This window comes from Lolium perenne, chromosome 5, assembly GCF_019359855.2.
Source record: "Lolium perenne isolate Kyuss_39 chromosome 5, Kyuss_2.0, whole genome shotgun sequence".
Classification (NCBI taxonomy): domain Eukaryota; kingdom Viridiplantae; phylum Streptophyta; class Magnoliopsida; order Poales; family Poaceae; genus Lolium; species Lolium perenne.
The window spans coordinates 38453464-38472167 of record NC_067248.2 but is presented as its reverse complement, the minus strand read 5'-3'; the positions used below and the strand labels follow the sequence as shown (position 1 = coordinate 38472167).

At 44.0% G+C, this 18704-nt stretch overlaps 2 protein-coding genes across 2 annotated transcripts; both read right to left on the bottom strand.

Annotated features, from left to right (window-relative positions):
- Nucleotides 1-383: 383 nt before the first annotated feature.
- LOC127298552 (K(+) efflux antiporter 3, chloroplastic) lies at nucleotides 384-6302 on the bottom strand. The gene is made up of 18 exons (XM_051328404.1): nucleotides 5837-6302; nucleotides 5658-5759; nucleotides 5492-5572; nucleotides 5011-5112; nucleotides 4785-4862; nucleotides 4502-4570; nucleotides 4332-4382; nucleotides 3459-3572; nucleotides 3255-3356; nucleotides 3021-3155; nucleotides 2555-2736; nucleotides 2331-2466; nucleotides 2176-2247; nucleotides 1990-2091; nucleotides 1740-1901; nucleotides 1526-1615; nucleotides 1271-1423; nucleotides 384-1186 (listed from the first exon to the last, which is right to left on the bottom strand). Exons 1-18 carry the CDS (start codon nucleotides 6173-6175, stop codon nucleotides 953-955), a joined length of 2304 nt encoding a protein of 767 aa, XP_051184364.1. The 5' UTR covers nucleotides 6176-6302; the 3' UTR covers nucleotides 384-952.
- Nucleotides 6303-7917: 1615 nt separating this feature from the next.
- Nucleotides 7918-17457, bottom strand: LOC127298553 (serine/threonine-protein phosphatase BSL2 homolog). The gene is made up of 21 exons (XM_051328405.2): nucleotides 16895-17457; nucleotides 16198-16258; nucleotides 15957-16035; nucleotides 15755-15834; nucleotides 15578-15672; nucleotides 15368-15467; nucleotides 14235-14304; nucleotides 13571-13672; nucleotides 13381-13462; nucleotides 12566-12745; nucleotides 11343-11610; nucleotides 10983-11226; nucleotides 10632-10802; nucleotides 10207-10445; nucleotides 9776-9860; nucleotides 9596-9694; nucleotides 9308-9507; nucleotides 9158-9233; nucleotides 8938-9073; nucleotides 8716-8852; nucleotides 7918-8620 (listed from the first exon to the last, which is right to left on the bottom strand). The coding sequence occupies exons 1-21, from the start codon at nucleotides 17277-17279 to the stop codon at nucleotides 8534-8536; spliced, it is 2976 nt and encodes a 991-aa protein (XP_051184365.1). The 5' UTR covers nucleotides 17280-17457; the 3' UTR covers nucleotides 7918-8533.
- Between the last annotated feature and the right edge of the window lie 1247 nt (nucleotides 17458-18704).

Sequence of the window (18704 nt, the reverse complement as noted above, 5' to 3'; positions counted from 1 at the left end):
GAGACTGTACGAGGAGAACGCAGCGCTGAGGGAGCGCACGGCCGCAGCGGAGCGCGACGGCACGGTGCTGAAGCGCGGCGTGCTGGCGCAGCAGAGACGGTACGAGGAGATGGAGCGCGACGCGGCGGCGATGAAGAAGAAGGTTGCGGAACTGGAGATGGCCAACTACGTGCTCAACGTCCGGCTGAGGGACGCCGATGGCTGCCGCTTCCAGGCAGCGTACCGCGGGCCCGACGTGTTCTAGCTAGGGCTCATCTCTAGAGATCTGTTTAGTTCCAAGATCCACGTAGTAGTTTTTACAAGATTGTTTGCTTGTAGTGTGGGCAAAGAAGTCAAGTATGATGACGAAATACAGCAGAGATCCAAGAAGCAAGTGCTTCAGGTTTATGCAGAAAAGGATGACTTGCCGCAACAGTTTACCAACGATGCCAAATATTTTGTCTAGTATACAGTCATTTATGTGCGTATGTGCTTGTCCAGGAAAACTTTGCGCTTTTATACAAGAAGGAATCAGAGAAATGCGATGCTAGAGACGATAACAAGTATCTATCTAGCTATACAGGTGACTTCTACTTGCACAGAGCCAACGATCGCTCTGCAAAAAATGCGTTCGCAATTCTGAATGCCGATAGGTCTACCCGATCTGTCAGTCGCAACCTAAACGCAATATATGCAGCTGCGGAGTTCAATCTTCCTGTTTACCCAACTTTGCTTGCGCGGATTCAATTTGCAAGCTGCAAATTTCAGCCCGCGCAAGCGGCTTATGAGGTGATCGTATCCACGGACTGCGCCTTCAAGTTTCAGTGCCTTCAGTCTTCAGATGTGCTGTACAAAGAGCTACTACCTATATGAACTTGTTGATCCTTTTTGACCTGGAACTTGTTGATCCTTGCAACAGAAGAAGACCAGAAGTTTGACTGTCTTTCGTTTCAACCTGTGCCTTGATGTTCCATCATCTCCTTGCTTCCGCTGGGGGCTCCACCATCTCATCGTCGTCAGCGGTTTCCAGGAGACAGTATTTCACACCATCGTCAGATTCTACATTGCCGTTCAAATCAGGTATGGGACTCTCCGGAGCCGCTTTCATCACCCGCACCTCTGGGCGTCTGCTTAGACCTAGCGATTGTTCCCGGGGAATCATTCCCGTACCGTTCCCGTTGGTCTCAACCAAGTCCGATACTCGGACCTGCAAGCGGTATTTTAGGTCATATGGTGAAATGGAGTACAAAGAAAAAAACAAGAGCATGCTTCTAGTAAGTATATAATGAACCTGAAGCGACTCCATTGTATCTTCCTTGACATTGTTGAGTGCTTCCTGAGCCTGTAACTCCATCGAGTCTCTCACAAGCTTACTCAAAAAGGATACATCATCAGACATGACACCCAACCCTTTCATAAGCATCGAGCCCAGTTGCAAGCTAGTCTGCAGGAACAGATGAACAAGAGCAAAGAGTTGATGAGAATTTTTAGTTTCATATCCATACAGAAAGAGGTTCTCTTTCGACACATATTGTTTCTACATTACCTCAGCATTTTCCAGAACAACATCTGTTGCACCTGCTTTCTTCAGATCTAACAAATGCGATATGTCTTGAGCCCTAACATACACAGGAACCTGGTAGAAAGGGGAACATCAGAGTTGTTCATGCATCGCTAAAGGAATGCACGAAAAGCAGGTGTTAACTTGAAAATCAGATTATGAATTCTCGCAAGCATGAAAGATGTATAGCTTATTTTACCGCAGGAAAAGCTTGCCGCAATCTGTCGACGGACTCAACTGTCTCTTCCTTCCCGGTGTACATGACCATGACAGCTTTAGGAGAAGATATTCCAGCTGATTGCATAACTGCAGGGCGTGAACCATCTCCATATAGCACTGGAAATCCTGATTTTCTAGCTGACTGGTAGGGAATGAACACATATGCTTTAGCTCAACATATGAAGGAAGACGCATGAACTCTTATACCAAAATATTCTCTTAATGCCAACCTTGACCACAGCAGGATTTAGATCAAATGCTACGTACGGCCATCCTTCTGTATCTTGCTCGAGCCCAAAAGATAACGGTGCAGCCAAAAACTTTGCAAGAACCTGTATGCAAAATATAATAAAGGTATATAATTATTTGGTTGGCCAGATTTAACAATAAAGTAAGGAAAATATGATACACGACACCTGTCCCATTTCTCCAAAGCCAAGAATGACAATAGGTTCAGTGGCACCATAATTCGCCACCTCAGCTGGTTTCTGTAAGAGATTTCCATAAGAGTTCACAAAAATAAGCTACAAGTACACTTGATGTGAAAGTATAAAACATGGCAGTCACATACTTCTTTTGTTTCAGATCTCTCATCAATTATTCCTGCTGCTTTTTTTCCAAGTTCATTGAGAAACGGAGTTAATGCCATAGACAACACGACAACAATAATGAGCAGCTTATTCAGCTCAAGCGGTAGGACGCCAAGCCTAGAACAATCAAGGTAATCAAGGCCGAAAATAAGATGGTTGAAAAAACATGAACAACAAAAAAGGAAGACTCCAAAAAAAAACTGACCTGTTCGCCAATGAAAATACCACAAACCCAAACTCGCCTCCTTGAGAAAGCAGCAGTCCTATCCTTATGCTTTCTTGAAGAGTTAGCCCGACTCTTGTTCCTAATGCAGTAGTTATCAATGTCTTGATTGCAATCAGGCCAGCCAACAGCGACAGAACATTAGGCCACTCCCGGATAAGAAGCTGCAACATATCAGGAAAAAAACCAAGGCATAATAAGGACCTGTGATGTTGTTCCACTGAAGAAGAGAAAATAATGCAGAAATGTTACTTCCAAATCTACTTAAGAAAAACATGTCACACCAACTATCTGGAAATCTTTTCAAAAAAAAACTGTCTGGAAGTTGCAATTTAGGTCTCTCCTACACACATTGCTCACTTAGACACATGAGACATGAACTAATGTTACCTGATAAAGATATTGTAATAATATTGTTTGAAAAAAGATCATGGGAATGTAGTTTAACCTGCATGTCGATGGAAGTTCCTGTAGTCACGAAGAACAATCCAAGCAGCAAGCCTCTGAATGGCCTTATGTCAGCTTCAATTTGTGTACGGAAATTTGTTTCTGCAAGGAGAGCGCCAGCAAGGAAAGCACCTAGCTACATAGGGCAGAAGTTTAACAATCAGCAAATAAGAAGGATGGAAGATCCATAATCTAGATATTTGACTTAAGAATTTCAAATATGTGGATGGCTTACTGTATCACTAAAGCCCAACCACTGGGTGAGAAGTGAGGTTCCTGAGACAGTGAGAAGACAGAGGGCAACAAATGCTTCGGAACTCCTTGACTCTGCAACAAACTGCAGGGAGGATTATCCAGCAGCCATTGTATAGTGAATCAAGAGTTGACTATCAAAAAAAAAATACAGACTTCTATACGGAAAAAATAGAAAGCAGCAAACCTCAAAGATGCGCCTGATAACTAATTTCCCTCCAAGGGAAAGTATGCCAAGTCCACCAAGTGCTTTTAAGCTTTCAGCTACTAGCATAGGCCACATACTTGTCTCCACAACATTCTGCAATAAATGTGGAGTTAGTATTCCTCTATAGCCTAAATAAAGTGGAAGTTGACATGTTGCAAAGGCAGTGCTCGTTTCATGCTTACGGACTGATGGAGTAGTTTACTAAGTAGGAGAACATAATGAGAATGAATATGTGTATGATTCCTATGTACACTTGTGTGCTTCTATATTGATCTGCAAATATAATGTACCTACTCGCTTGCTAAAGCATGGTTGGTTTTCTCAAACACCCATCAAACACAGAGAAGGCGTGATGCGTACAAACTACCCAAAGGTTGCTTTAACGAAACAATCCAAGGAACTGCAAATAAGTATCTATCATGAACACTTGTCTTAAGCAAAGTTGTTCTTTTCTCGTGAGGTATCTTAAGCAAAGTGATTGCAGTGAACATAATCTTCCACGGCAGGCAGCGGACACAAATATAGCTGAGTGCCCCCCACTCAATTTTTGAAATTCCTGTATAATTTATTCACACTTGAAGGTAAAAGTTTCAAAAAAAAAATTGAATTTGTACTACAAGTGCCCCCAGTCATCTTATCTGCTCCCACTAAAGTTTGTGTCTGGGTCCGGCACTGCTCCACAGTATTACACAGATCCTAAGGTCAAATTAGGATTCCTAGTTAACTTATATTATCCTTCAAATAATCAAAAAAAAACGTAAATTATATTTTAATGACGAAGTATATCAGGTGGATATTGTCGAGTAACTTTCATGTAGCCTAATATATAGCAAGTGCTAACCTTTTGCATACCTGACTCTCTAGTACAGGAAGTATGACCAAGAGAGGAACAACTGCAATATCCTGCATTTATCAACAGAATATATTCTTGAATGAATATACCATACACTCCTTGGAACAATATGTTGTTCGAAGGGGACAGTTCAGAGAAAGAAATGGGAAATGGGGCTTCAATTAATCACCTGGAGGAGCAGGATTCCCAGTGTAGCTGAACCAAATCTTGTTGCAAGCTCACCTTTCTCAGCAAGAAGCTGCATACGACATAAATAAGAACTTCACATCAATACCCTGTGTGCTAACAGTGTACCATTGAACCAATTGCAATTTCCCCAATGTAGATAGCTATCAATGCACCCCCTTAAAAAGTTCATCAATCAGAAAAACTGCCTAATGATATATTGTTTATGCCCCTAAACAGCTTATACATTAAGTGATCAGTATTCAGCGAGTAGAATTAATGTACACCTGAAGGACAAAAGCAGATGAAGATAATGAGAGGGCAGCTCCAATTACTATCGCTTCGTCGACGCTCCGGATATTCACCTGAAGATTCAGATTAAATCTAAGTATTAAATACAGTAGAATAAACAACAGAGTTGGCACTGGTAAGGAACATTTTGGTAAGGGAAAGTAATCTATGCATTTGTGGAGATACTCGTAAATTTGCGATCGGTTCAAGAATGTTCCTTACCAGATCAGGTTTTGAATTAAAGAGGAACTGCAGGACTTTTGTCCCGATAGCACCATTAGGCGGAAGCTCAAACGCCGCGAAAGCCAGTGTTGACAGAAGGACCTTCAGAATATAGAAAGGCCTAAGATCAGTCCCCATGGAACACACCAAAATCCCGCGCGAAGGTCAATGAACATATCCAGAGAAATGAAATGTGGCCAAGAAAATTTTATTCCAAGTCAAGGTACATAATCAGAGAAGGCTTTGCCTACCAACAGTTATTAGTATACTACTACTATTTCTGCAATGATTCCGTGCAAACGATTGTTTAGCCCGATCAATGCAGACAGTTACGGTTGTTAATTCCCAGTGTGTATTGTAGTACTACAAAACTAGTCAGAATTCTAAACTGTCATGAGTAGACATTGAGAGCAGATGATTGGTGGGACAGGCGGGACAATTAGGATAAGGATAACAATTCGGTGATCATGCAGATGCGTACCTGAGGCAAACCCATCCCGAATGCGAACTTCGCGAGGGCTTTGAGGCGAGAGAGGGAGAGCTCCAGCCCCATCTCGAACAGCTGCAGAGGCAGACAGGCAAATCAGTGACAAATCCTCTGAAATTCAACATACTAGTAGTATGCAGTACTGCAGTAGTGCGCTTACGAGGAATAGGATTCCCCACTCGGAGAGGAGCTTGACGTCGGTGAGGTTCCTGATGAGGCCGAACTGGTTGAGCACGACGCCGGCGCAGAAGAAGCCCAGGATCTGCATGCGCGCATTCGATCGAGGTAAGCGAAGGTGGGAGGATTTGGGATGCGAAGAGCTAGGATGGGGGGACTCACCGGGCTGGCCTTGACGACGCGGAAGGCCGGGACGACGAGGACGGTGACGCCGAGGAAGGTGAGCGTGTCGAAGCCCAGGTCGTTGATCACCTCCACGGCGGTGGCGATCTCCACGCCCACCCCCGCGCGCACCCGGAACGCCGCTCGACGCCGCCGGCACCACCTGCCCGCCGCCGTCTCCCCGATCCCCAGGCGCAGCAGGGACGACGCCCTGCTCCTCCCGCGGCGGCGCGGCGGCTGCAGAACGCGGACCGACGCCGTGGTGGTGGGCATCATGCTGGAGGAGGACCCGCAGCGGCAGCGCGCGGGGAAGAGGGCGGCGTGCGCCGCCACCGCCATGGCGCCAGGGCAAGCTAGCGCTAGCTGCTTCGCTGCGGCGTGCGTGGTGTGGCGTCGTCCGCTGTGCGCGCGCGGGAACTCGGGAGCTATCCGGTGGGAGGAAGAAGAAGAAGATAAGGGGGAAGCTGAGGCGGGCGGAGCGCCGCGCGGGGTGTCCTCCGCCTCTCGTCGCTGTCGCTCGCCGGCCCGGCTCGTTTGCCGTCCTCCATGCTTCGCCAGCCACTGATATTTTACCACAACGGTAGCAAGTGAAACTGGGACCCCCAGTAAAGGTAAAAATAAAAAAATTCCGTGAAAACTAAACTTGGATTTTGAAAATTTAATTTATTTTTTTGCGGATGATTATTTGTTAAATTTCATGCGCTAGCCAACGGAACTAAAAATCCGAACTGATGAAAAGGTTTAGTCAATCTACTTAAACACTTCAACATTGTTTTAGAGTTTCCGCTTGCACTTTCTTTGAAATAGGGAGTGGTGTTTTGGCATCCGGGAGTCAAAATATTTTTCCGGTGGCAGGAGCATATGCTCCCATGTGCCGAATTGAGTTTCTGAAACAAATGGAGAGACAAAACTGGCGGGTCCTTTTACGCTATTGCAGGGTTTAAATATCCTTCGTCACTTTCTCCAACATCTTCATAAATAGAGTGCCCTATAATAAGGCAACCATTTTGCTGTAGAATTATAATTTAACCTTCTCTATTGCGGGGAATTCAATTCGGCTCCCAGCTCTACAAAAAAAAAATTCGAAGTGTCAAAAAAAAATTTGACAAAAAATTCTACATGTACATCTCCACAATATATGTGACTTCGTCAAGTTTCACGAAAAACCAATTTTTTGTGATCTATGTAAAAAAGAGAAAATTTATCTTGTGAAAAGTCTTATTTTTAGCACTAAATTTTGTCTTTTTACACACCTCACATGACAAGTCGATTTTTCATGAGACGATTTTGTCAGCGCGTAGCACGTGAATATGTACGGACGAATTTTTTTTTCAATTTCTTAAAATTTTAAATGTGTGCAAGATACATTTCAACATAAAGAGAGCATATGCTCCCATGTTTCAAAATACCACTCTCACCACTATTAGGATGAGACTAGCTCAATACTGTGAATCTCCCGATTTTCAGTAAAGTTAGGAGATAGCCTTTGAGTATTTTCTTCTCGGAAGGGTGATACTCCACCCTTGAACAACCATTTACTTAGAATGTCAATGTTTTTAGCCTCCAAACCTTCAATTTTGACGCCTCATGTTCTTTTGGGCAATAAACCACATTCCATCCAGCCGAAAGAACCTCCATCAGATATAGTCCAAGCTTTGGAGTTCACCTTTCAGAACTTGGACGAAAGATAGCATGTAAAGCACCATTTTGCGGCTATCCGAATCAATATCACTAATTCTATCACATAATATGTTTCATAATAATGTGTTCATTCGGTACCAATAGATGTTGAGATTTTTTTACAAGCTTGGCCAAACTGCACATTTACTTAAAACATGAATAAATAGACATGTATATATAGATGGATGGAGTATCTCCAACACATGCTAGTTCCATATAGAAAAATACCATTGAATGGTTTGTCTTTGAGGACACTTGTACTGCTCTCATTGCACACTGACAAATAAAATGCTTCCCCTATGTATAAATTTCGAAAAGGACTGCTAAGCCCATCCACCAAAATAAACAGAACATAGATGGAACATTCACTAGACCTGCTGTAAATTAAATTAACTCACCAATTCTGTTCACCACCAAAAACCTTTAATTAAAAATTAAAAAAGAATGGTATTGTACACAAGCGCCAGGGACAGAAATTACAGTGGGAGAAGGTAAATAAGTGATACCACCACTATTATACAAGAGCTGGCAGACAGGCCCTACAAGGCTACAACAAATAAGTTTTACTCCTTTGCCCACCCCATACTTTTGAAACATGTGAGAAAAAAAAATCTAGACACAGGAAAAGAATACCTAGTACAACACTATTCCCTTTCTTCCCCTCCAATTTGTCAACAAAACACACATACACCCCACCCCTATCTGCAGGCATCTGAGTATATACAGGTGAAGCCTGGCAGGCAGGATCTATCGATGATAGACCGATGGTCATCGGCTCATCTACTCTTCTCATGTCTAGGGAAAAAGCTTGGAGAGCTCTGTCTGTGGGAATTGGCAAAACATTCTCCACCTTCAGATCGCTAACAGTCGCTCCCCCGCAGATGATTTCCTGTTGCCATTGTTGCACGATAACATGTCACCTGGGCATAGATCATCTGCATGTGCGCAGAATTGGTAAATATAGCAAAAACCCACTGGCACAGACTTTGAAAGGATCACTTCCGCACATCGGAGCTGCTATATCCATGCAAGTGAGCCTCGGTCATTGTTGGCTGCTTGAGGGCGGCCCCTGGTTGGGGTTGGTGGCCTGTTGGCATTTAGTTCCTGAGTTTTAACACAAAGGAGTTAGAAGCGGGCAGACAGCGTTATGATGGCCTAGTGAAAATACATTAGTATCTTTTGATAAAGTGGCCTCTTACCTGCATCCATGTGTCTTCGATATGCTCTGGGGAGGTCTCAGGTGATGTCAAGGCAGGCGGCAAAGGATGAATGAGTTTCGGGACAACCACGAGATCCCTTCCAAGAACTAAGATTGCACCTGCGTTGTTTGCCGTACCTGTGCGCATACCATATGAGCAATGGGACCAATCCAACTGAAAGAGATGATTGGAATAAAGCATGAAAGATTAAGATGTCCATACCACAGTAGTTTGTTGCCGAGAAGAGAGTAATCAAGTGACCTTGAGCGAAACGCTCAAAGCCATCCATCACACACTCATGTGCTCGCACAATCAACTGTAGGTCATTGTTGTTGCAGAACTCCATAACACGGTCAGGCTGTTGTAATACTGCACATTAGTTTTGTAAACCACAGGAACCAATATAGAGAAAAGATCTAATCAAAACACAGATGACATTTACCCCAAAGGTGACAAGACCTGGACCCCGAGCATTTGGTCTGAGTCCTTCGACGCTGTCATTCTCAGTTGGATCCGACCTTTAAGCATATATAAAATGTTAAATGGGAACCTTGCAGTAATAGTGACAAAAAGAGTTGTTCAGTTTGCTGACCATAGAAGATCCATTAGAACAACTGAGCCTGCTTCCATGGTAATCGGTCTTTGAAGATTCTCAATTTGCTCTATGTGGTTAATGGAGCGCCCAATACCACCATGCATGCAGATTATTTTCTTCTCTATTAGGGCAGCCAAAGGAAGCCAATTAAATAACCTATTCACACGATGCCAGGTCCAGATTCCATCCCGCTCACCCTAATTTTGAAATTAAAGAACGGCAAGTTAAGTACAAGATACAAATATTGCCAAATAAGAAATGCAATATGAAAAGATGAACCATTACCATTCGCTCTATGCACTCTATTCGGAACCCAAACAGAGCATTGATATCTGCTGCCTCATGATTTCCCCGAATCAAATGTACGTTTTGAGGATATTCAACCTGAATTTTACAACAAACTTGGCATTACAATTTGAAATAAATAACAATTAATGGCATGTTCACAGCTTGATATTTAGTTACCTTCAGAGCAAGGAGAAGAGTAATAGTCTCCAAACTATGTTGACCACGATCAACGTAATCTCCCAAGAAGAGGTAATCAATGTAACTGAGATTTCAAGAAGATGCATATGAGACCGAGAGAACATTTTCAGATTCAAGGAAGCTTCATGCACAAATCAAGACGAACCAACAGGGCGAGGAACCCCCGTTGTATATTTTATTAAGATATTAAGATAGAAGTGAGTCTCGAACTCAGGCTGTCTAGCACACCGTCACATGTGCTAGCCAGTAAGCCCCTGAGCCTTCCTCGATGCACAAATCAAGACATTAGGAGCACATCTTATAAAAATCAATTTGACAACAAGAGATACTAACAAATCCCCAAAAATAGGGAAGAATGAGGAAAACAGTATCACAGTAACAACAACTAAAAAGATCAACAAGGTACTCACGCAATGTCTCCTGCTGTTGAGGGAGAACCATACTCGTCGAATAAGCGCATAAGGTCACCAAATTGACCATGCAGATCACCAAATATCTTAATGGGAGCTTTAAGCTTTATGACGCTTGGTTCACTTGAAAATATTCTTTCAGCACTATCGCATAGATCTGCAATTTCATTACAGTCCAAGAAGAACTGTCTTCGCACAGGGGGCTTCCAACCACGAGGTTTAAGGAGAGATGCAATTACCTGGTTAATTGACCCAAAAATAGAACCTTAAAGGCAGAATAAAAAAGGGGATATCCTCTAAAGAAGTTCAATCTATATATACCAGCAGCTCTCTCACAAAAAAGGAGGGTGTGCTAAATAACCTTACAGATTCTACAAATCTAAAACAAAGTATATTCTAGCTTTTGTTTCTGAACAGTAGAATACCTTTTTGGGCACACTATTAATAGACATTTGCCGATCCAGTAATTTTCTAGCCGCAGTTGCATTCTCAGGAGTGCCATAGATAACCCTTCTTCCTTCGTTTTCAAACTGATCAATTGACAGCTGCCTAACCATGCCACCTAAGGCACCTCCTGTTTCTGCTGCTACCACAACCTACAAAACACAACAAAAAAAAATGTTGTTAAGCATGCCCACCAAGCAACTTGACGTAAACTATTCAGAAGAGGAATAATCTATCAGTTGAGGAATAATCCACCAAGAAAAATAAAAACAACCTGAAGGACATAGAATTAATAAGAACAAAAACTCAGACTAGTTGTATTTTCTACTCACTGCTCTATGGTGTAACCGAACCCCGGGAGGTGGTGTTGAATTGTTTGCAAGAGCAACATCTGGTTTGATGAGGCTTGAATGTTGCTTCCCACTTGGTGTGGCATCTGGAGACTGCTCTCTGTCAGGTGAATGCTCCATCTCACCATTAACTTGCCTGGCTTTTACAGCAGCTAAAGTAGCACTGATTGCCTCAGCCTCTGCAGCAGATGCTTCAACCAAATAATCAACACCTTTACTTGATCTCCTACGCAACAAAACAAAAAACAAAAAAGAGTTTGAGGAACACATCTCATTATGCAGATCGGCAGACCATGCAAAGAAAAATGGTGAGCACAAGTCTAGGACAGAAATGATGCAAACCTCTGTCCCTGGATCACAGCATTCTCAGGGCTTATATCAGTATACACATCCCCATTAACAGGAGGAGCAACTGGGGTTCCAAGAACCACAGCTCCATCAGCAGTTGTCTCTGCAGTTGTTTGCCCTGTTTGTTCATCATTGTAAGCAAACCTGCCGGGTGCTCCTCCAGCTTGCATGTTAGCGGCAGCGGCAGCTGCATGGTTAGCTGCACTTGTTGTCTCAGCAGCAGCAAGATCTTCAGCAGCAAGAAGATCGTCTAGCAGCACACCTGTGGTAGCAATTACAACCGAAATTTAGCATCAATAAACGGAAAAAAATGAACCTATGTAATTCAAGACTGAAAGAAATAGAGAACTACTGTTCCCAGCTATACTCAACAAGCAAAATCAACAAAAGTGAACAAAAAACAAAGAGCACAGATAAATTGTAAGATAGCTAGACTGCGCTGTATTGAAATCTGAGCAGGAATTGAAAAGGTTTGGCCATACCACCTACCAAATTCCAATCAGTCAGAACAAGAACTACTACCAACCCTTCAGAAAAAGACCAACCCAGAGTTATGGAGTTGATTTTTACTAGGTTTTTCTAATTACATTATGAAAAATATGCTTCGTTGAAATTATGCTTCCCAAATCCCAAGTGAACAAAATAGGAGAGATTCAGCCATCGTACGGTGTAATTTGGTTTGAATTAGCGGTCTATTGACTCTGCTGACCCAGATGTCAACTCTGAAGAAACATGTACATGCCATAAGTTTACAGATAACTCAAGGTAATTTACACCCAGAATACGAGGTTTTAATCAAATTGATGTAAACTAGGAATGCGTTAACCTTGAAGGTTGAACAGTTTTGCCCACCTTTTTTGAGAGAGGAAAAAGGGATATGCAAGCACAGTAAAATCTAAGTAAGTATGGGGCAATCGCCTAATACTTGACATTCCTATTGTTTTACCAACAAAGAAAAGGCTTAGGAGGAACATCATAGCAGCTGAACAAGTAAAGATGCCTCAATAGATAAACCTCAGAATGACATGAATATTTTGTGAATAGCCCAATCATATGGCTGCATCGCTTATAACATCAACCGGCCATGAGACTTCAAAATCACACAGGAAGATATCGTGATGCGAAAGAGCACTACTAAGTACTAACGCGGCTCAAAGGGACTTGCAGGGGGACTCGCAGGAAAACAGAAGAAAATTCATATAAACTGAGGTGTTTACCTCCTCGTAAACCTCCATAAATGAATATCATATCACCAACTGCGGCAGCTGCATGCCTGCACCTTCGTGTAAGCTCTCCAGAAGCCTCGCCACCTGCTGCATCCGCACTATATCTTCCTGTCCTTGGAGTTGTAACTACTGATTTTGTGTCGCACCAAACTCCAGCAGCAGTGTCCAACACTAAGAAAGACAGAATGGCAGAGCAAATGAGGATTGGAAATAGTTATGCATTCGAAGATCTAAACCAAGTAGTCAATGCTGAAACTATCAAGTACTTGAACAGAACATCTACTTCCATTTAAAGGATATTGCACATATAAGTAGTAACAGCATGCACATGGTTTTTGAATCGAGACTCAAAAGTGAGTCGCCTGAGGCTGCGACTCATGTATAGTCGACCAAAAACGCTGTATTGTCGCCATAAGTCGCTGTATAGTCGTGAGTCGCCGTGATTTTGGAAAACGACTCGGCGACTATACAGCGGCTATTCAGCGACTATACAGCGACTCAAAAACCATGAGCATGCATATTTCCATGTTGAATAAATAGTGAAAATCATTAAGCAAGAAATGGTCACATTAATCAGCAGGGAGACAACATAAAGGTCAACAGTTCGGCATAGTAAATGATCCAAGAAAGTTATTTGCTCTTAATTCTGAAATGAACTTCCTGCCAATTATCACCAAATAAATTGAGATCAATTTTTCTTAAGTTAACACCGGAAGAGATATTTTACTCAAGTTTCATGAATTTGAATTCACACCAAAAAAATATGTAAATAAAATGATAGTAACTTCAAGTACTGAAAATAGAACCTGCCACGCTTGACGAGTCTTCTACCATGCGACCGCCTCCAAGAGCCCCTCCTGAGACATGAAGTCGTGCATTGACAAAAACCTATAGCATGGATAAAATAGTAATATTGCATTGCACCAAACAATAAAGTAAGATCATTCTCAAATTAAACAAATAAAATGAACAAAAAATGGAAGATTGGCAGCTTACAGCAGCATGTTGATATCTGGGTGATGGAGAGACACCAGGGGCAATTGCCCACTCCCAGCGCCCATCCCTATGCTTTGCAAGACCATACGCACTTGAAAGGGGCTGGTGATTTAGCAAAGAGAAGTATAACGTTAGCTGTGAAGAGTATGCTGGGACACAATTGTACAAGACATCAGAAACAGATTTCATTGCCTCTAAAAAAAGGTTGAATACTGTAACCCTAAAAAGGACTATGACAAGATTTTTTTTTCAGGGAAGGCCCCCCTCAGGTGAAAATAAGGTTGTTTCAGATTCAGTTTAACTCCCACATGCAGGACTCTGCGGGCTGATAAAAAAAAAGTGATTTTACAAGTTAATTGACTAAAATGTGCACATCAGGACGGACACATTAATCGTCTAACCCTATGCTGCAAAGAAGCGCATGTCTGTAAGAGAATGCACCACTGGTGACTTTGTACAAGCATATAGTGCTTCTGACTATCACTGACACATGAAAAGTACATGAGCCCTTGCTGTGACTATAATCAGGGAAATGCATACCATACATTCCCATCAGAAGAAAATTCATAAATGATCCAGTAACAAAAATATACCCAGTCAGTAATTCATAAATTATGCCCCATACTCCTGAAGAATTTACTGCCAAAAGTAGTATGTCACTTACCACACTATTAGTGTCCCTCCCACCACAAAGCAAAAGAAGTCCATCAGAGCGGGCACTTGCAGTTGCATACCTGAATAACAACATTATACAATACTGCAGTCAGCATAAGGATATCAGAAAGGCGGTCGGTATTTTTGGTTACCGGGGTTGCTGGAAAACACCGCCCAATTTTCGGACGGAATTTTTGAACAAGTTTTGAATTTGAATTTACTTGTTAAGTTAATAAAGTTAAGAACCTTTCAACTAACAGATTAGCTTGGTTACTCTGGTGGTTGATAATGTAGCACCCTTACTAGTGGTTAGAGGTTCGAGTTTTGTGCCCTTAATTTTTATTTGCAAATACGTCTTAGGCTAATAAACAATTGAAAAAATCTAAAAAAGGTAGTTTGTCAACAGGATTCGAACTCCCGATCTACAGCATACCTGGCCATGGGCAGTCCGGCCCGAGGCCCGGCCCAAAGCCCGGCCCGAAAAACTCGGGCCTGGGCCTAGAAATGTTGGCCCGACACCCGGGCCGGTCCGGGCCTGGGTAGCCCGAAAAGGCCAATTAACACTACGGCCTGGCCCACGGCCCGACGGGCTTTGTGGGTAATTGGTCGGGCCGGGCCGGGCTTGGGCCTGAATTTTGTGCGGCGGGCTTTCCTCGGCCCGGCCCGAGACATGGCCAGGTATAAACTGTATCATACCGGTAAGCTACGGTGCTTGTCCATGTTCAGTATGCAGTACACACCTTTATATACAATGCTCCGTTTGAACTAATCCAGAATTTATTAGCTGGTAATAGGATTTACCACGAGGGGTCGGTAAAACTGGTTACCGGGCGGTAACCGCGGTAATTCGTCTGGTAACCGAAATCTTGATCATAACAATATCAATGAGCTATATATGACTAAGATTTACCATAACTGCCCGAGCAAAATAAAGCACTGTACTGATAAATAAAATGTAATGCTGCATATAAAGAGCTATTGAGAATAAAGGCACGGTTTCATGCACCGAAAGCTATCTCATTAATATACAGCACTACAACAGCATCTTGCTAATAACTACTGCAAGATTTCAAGACAATTACGCCATAGAAGTTTTTCTACTCACTGATTTAACTGTATTTAAGAGGAAAAACTTCCACTTACATGCACGGCGGTGGCCCTTCACCTTCTGGTTCAAGTTTCCTCCATTCATATGGCTTTGCAGCGGTATCAAGGGCCCAAACATCTGCCAGTGGACGCTTTCCTGAAATAAGTGTATTGTTAGTGTTGAAATTTGAAACCATTAGGACAGAACAATCTGTAATTAACTAAGTACAATTCTAGGCCAGATAAACACATATGGAAATAGCCTACCATCATTTCCACCAATTGTCAACAAGAACCGCTGCCCAACCAAGGCCATGACATGTCCGTATCGTGGACCAGGACCAGGCCCTTGAACCACCACTCTACAAAGAAGGTTAAGACCCTCAGTACGTGTATGTAGTACCAAAAGAAAATCTGAAGTTATAATAGTGGAGTGAAAAACACCTGTGCCATCGTGGACGTTGTTGTGTAAGATCCAGAACATGGAGGTCCTCTGCAGATAAACCAGCAGGGCCTATACCACCCTGCATTGCGGCAAACAATGGGAGAATGAAATTATTAGTTTCTACTGGCACTGACCTGGAAAAAAAATGACGCACCTACTAACCTAAAGGCTAAAGAAAAAAACAACTTAAATGTAAAGTACCTGAATGACCACCATGGTTCCAACAGCAGTCGCTACATGGGCAGCTCTTGGTGAAGGAGGTTCTCCCAGTGGAGTAAGCCTGACAAAATTGTGTTTTGTATAATCAGAACAAATAACTATACCAAGATAAACATCAATCTACCCAAGAAATGCCCATGGGATCTATAAAACTTAGGAAAAGAACACACACACAGCACTGAATCACCAAATTGAAAAATGTTACTAATAAAAACCACTGCACCTGGTCCACTTATTTGATAACACGTCATAACAGTGAACATCTGCGGTAGCCCCAGCGAGACCTGCAATCAAGGAGATCGATAAGCAAATCAAATTTGTGCATGACCAGATTGACAAGCAAAGGAATTGATTTGGGCATAGTATACTCTTTCTAACACTATATTATAACGCCACAACGAACTAGGTTGGACATTACAGAGACTGCAATCTCCCGAGCACGATCTAATTGTATTCGAGAACTCACGTTCGTATACTATGTTTGGCGCGTCAAATAATATGTGAGCGCTATATTTGGCCTTCCAAGTAAGAACCTGAGCACAGAGTTACGCGGCGCCTTAATGTCAAACTCATTATTACTATCCAAACAAAGGTAGCACCTCAAATTCCCGCGGTACCATTAATTAACCTAGTCCCGCGCAAACCAGCCACAGCACCAAGCATCCAGTACCCTGAATTCCACCTCTTAATGAGACTGGTACTCTAGATTCGCAATCCGGCCTAGATTCTAACCGCAAAAATCCAGTCTTTTTCCCTCCTTCCACTCGGAAGCAAGATCACCAACTAAACCATTTCCTACTGTTTCAGTTCCCTTCAAACTATGGCGGCTCTAGACAACAACATACATAGGCTAGAAAGCCTATGTATCCAGCGAAGCCATTTTGAAAGTGAAAAGCAAGCTCAGGAAGAAAGGGGCGTACGGATCCCGGCGCTCCCTGCGGACGAGGGCGGCGTGGCGGAGTTCCCCTCAAGCGCGGTGGCGCCGCCGAAGAGGATCAGGCGCTGGCCGATGTAGCCCGGGGAGCCCTCTTCCCCGACGGCGGGCACGGCCGTGAGCGTGTGGCCGCAGCGGCAGCCCGGCCCGTCCTCCTTCTTGTCCATGGCCGCGTCCACCACCGTGTACCCCGGGGCCGGCCTGGGCCCCGCCGTGGCCGCCGCCGGAGCTCCAGCCGGCTCGGGAGGCGGGGACACGGAAGGGGTCTCGGCCCCGCTGCCGGAGCCGCCGACCTGCACCGTGACGGAGGCGGCGGTGGCGGCGTCGGAGTCGGAGTCCGACTCCGTGGCCATCCGCGCGTCCACGTCCATGGCCGCCCGCCGCTGCGCCTAGGGTTTTCCGCAGGCCCGAGATTTCCCCCGCGCGCGCGCCCGGGGGAGCTGCCGGCCGGCTCGGTGCGCTCCGCCGCTCGCCGGCGGGCTCGCTGTAGGGTCCGCCGCCGGCCAACGCGAGGCGAGGAGAGGAGATGGGATCGCGAGGAGGAGGAGCGTGGGGCGAGCGCGCGAGCCCCTGGGGATTTGGGAATTTGCGTGGGGACGGAGCAGATGGGAGGGGCGGCTGCGGGATTACGGCGGAGCTCGGGGACCGGAGCAGAAAATGTCGCGGAGGGAGGCGGCTGACTGACGGAGACGGAGAGCGACGTGGGAATGTGGGGGATATTTCTATGTGCATTTCAAATTGGGCGCCTTCTAGTTTATTTTAGAAAAAAAAAACATTTTTTGAATGCACGCCTGTTTTGAAATGAGGCGCATCCTAGTCTAGAAACAAAGCTCGAATGGAAATTTAGCTTTTCTTTTAAGGAAAGACATCATGGCGAACTTTATTAGTTACTACGAACCATCGAAGCATCATCCGCCAAAACACCAACAAGAGGCTCCTTTTGCCAAACAATCGACGAAGGACCCTCAGAGTGGCTAGCTAAAACATATGGAGCCATAATGGCTTCCCTAGGACTATGAGAAAATACAATTTTAATTACGACGGAGTAAGATACATTTCTCATAAATAGCAGTAGCCGAACCCAAACCATTCCCGCCATTTCTCATCACGTCGATCATGTCCATGCAGTCGGAATTGACTTCGATCCTTTTACACTCCACCCCACCTAGCCCGCAAAGAGTAGAACGTCGCGAAGAGCTCTTGCCTCTGTCGTCGATGGATCAGATATGAATGGGATGCCAGAGCAGTTTGTCGCCAAGAAAAAACCCATGTCATCTCTAATGATAGCTCGAGTGCTCCCGAAACCGAACTAGTTTCCCACAAAAAGGGAATATGTGAAACCACCGGAGCACCTCTACAAACTTTCACCCCTAACAAGTTTCCCACATTCTCTTCAAATTTCAGGAGGTTAGTGAGTCCCTCCGCACACAAGAAGAACAGATACAGCGAAAGGGGATCCCCCAAGCAGAGTCCCCTAGTTGGATAGATAAAATCAGGGTAAGAGTTATCCATCCAAACTTGGTATCTCACCGAAGAAACACACACCATAATAAGATCCACCTAGCGTGTATCAAACCCAAGGAGCACCAATATTTTTTCCAGAAATCCCCACTCGACTCTATCGTAAGGCTTGTGCATATCTAGCTTCACCGCCCATGTTCCATACTTTCCCAAACCTCTTATTTTAATGGTGTAGTAAGACTCATACGCCACCAGTATGGCAGTATGTATGTTGTCCGTAATCAGTTTTACTGGCACAATGCCCTTTGTGTCGGTGATATTATTTATGGGAGTAG

Excerpts from the sequence above, each read along its gene's own strand:
- LOC127298552 (XM_051328404.1), bottom strand. The coding sequence starts at position 6,175 with ATGGCGGTGGCGGCGCACGCCGCCCTCTTCCCCGCGCGCTGCCGCTGC. Across the intron at positions 2,248-2,330 it reads AGAGATCTGAAACAAAAGAA|AAACCAGCTGAGGTGGCGAA; the intron begins GTATGTGACTGC and ends AATCTCTTACAG. Across the intron at positions 1,187-1,270 it reads ATACAATGGAGTCGCTTCAG|GTCCGAGTATCGGACTTGGT; the intron begins GTTCATTATATA and ends TACCGCTTGCAG.
- LOC127298553 (XM_051328405.2), bottom strand. The coding sequence starts at position 17,279 with ATGGACGTGGACGCGCGGATGGCCACGGAGTCGGACTCCGACTCCGAC. Across the intron at positions 9,861-10,206 it reads TCAACAGCAGGAGACATTGC|TTACATTGATTACCTCTTCT; the intron begins GTGAGTACCTTG and ends TTGAAATCTCAG. Across the intron at positions 8,621-8,715 it reads TCGAAGACACATGGATGCAG|GAACTAAATGCCAACAGGCC; the intron begins GTAAGAGGCCAC and ends GTTAAAACTCAG.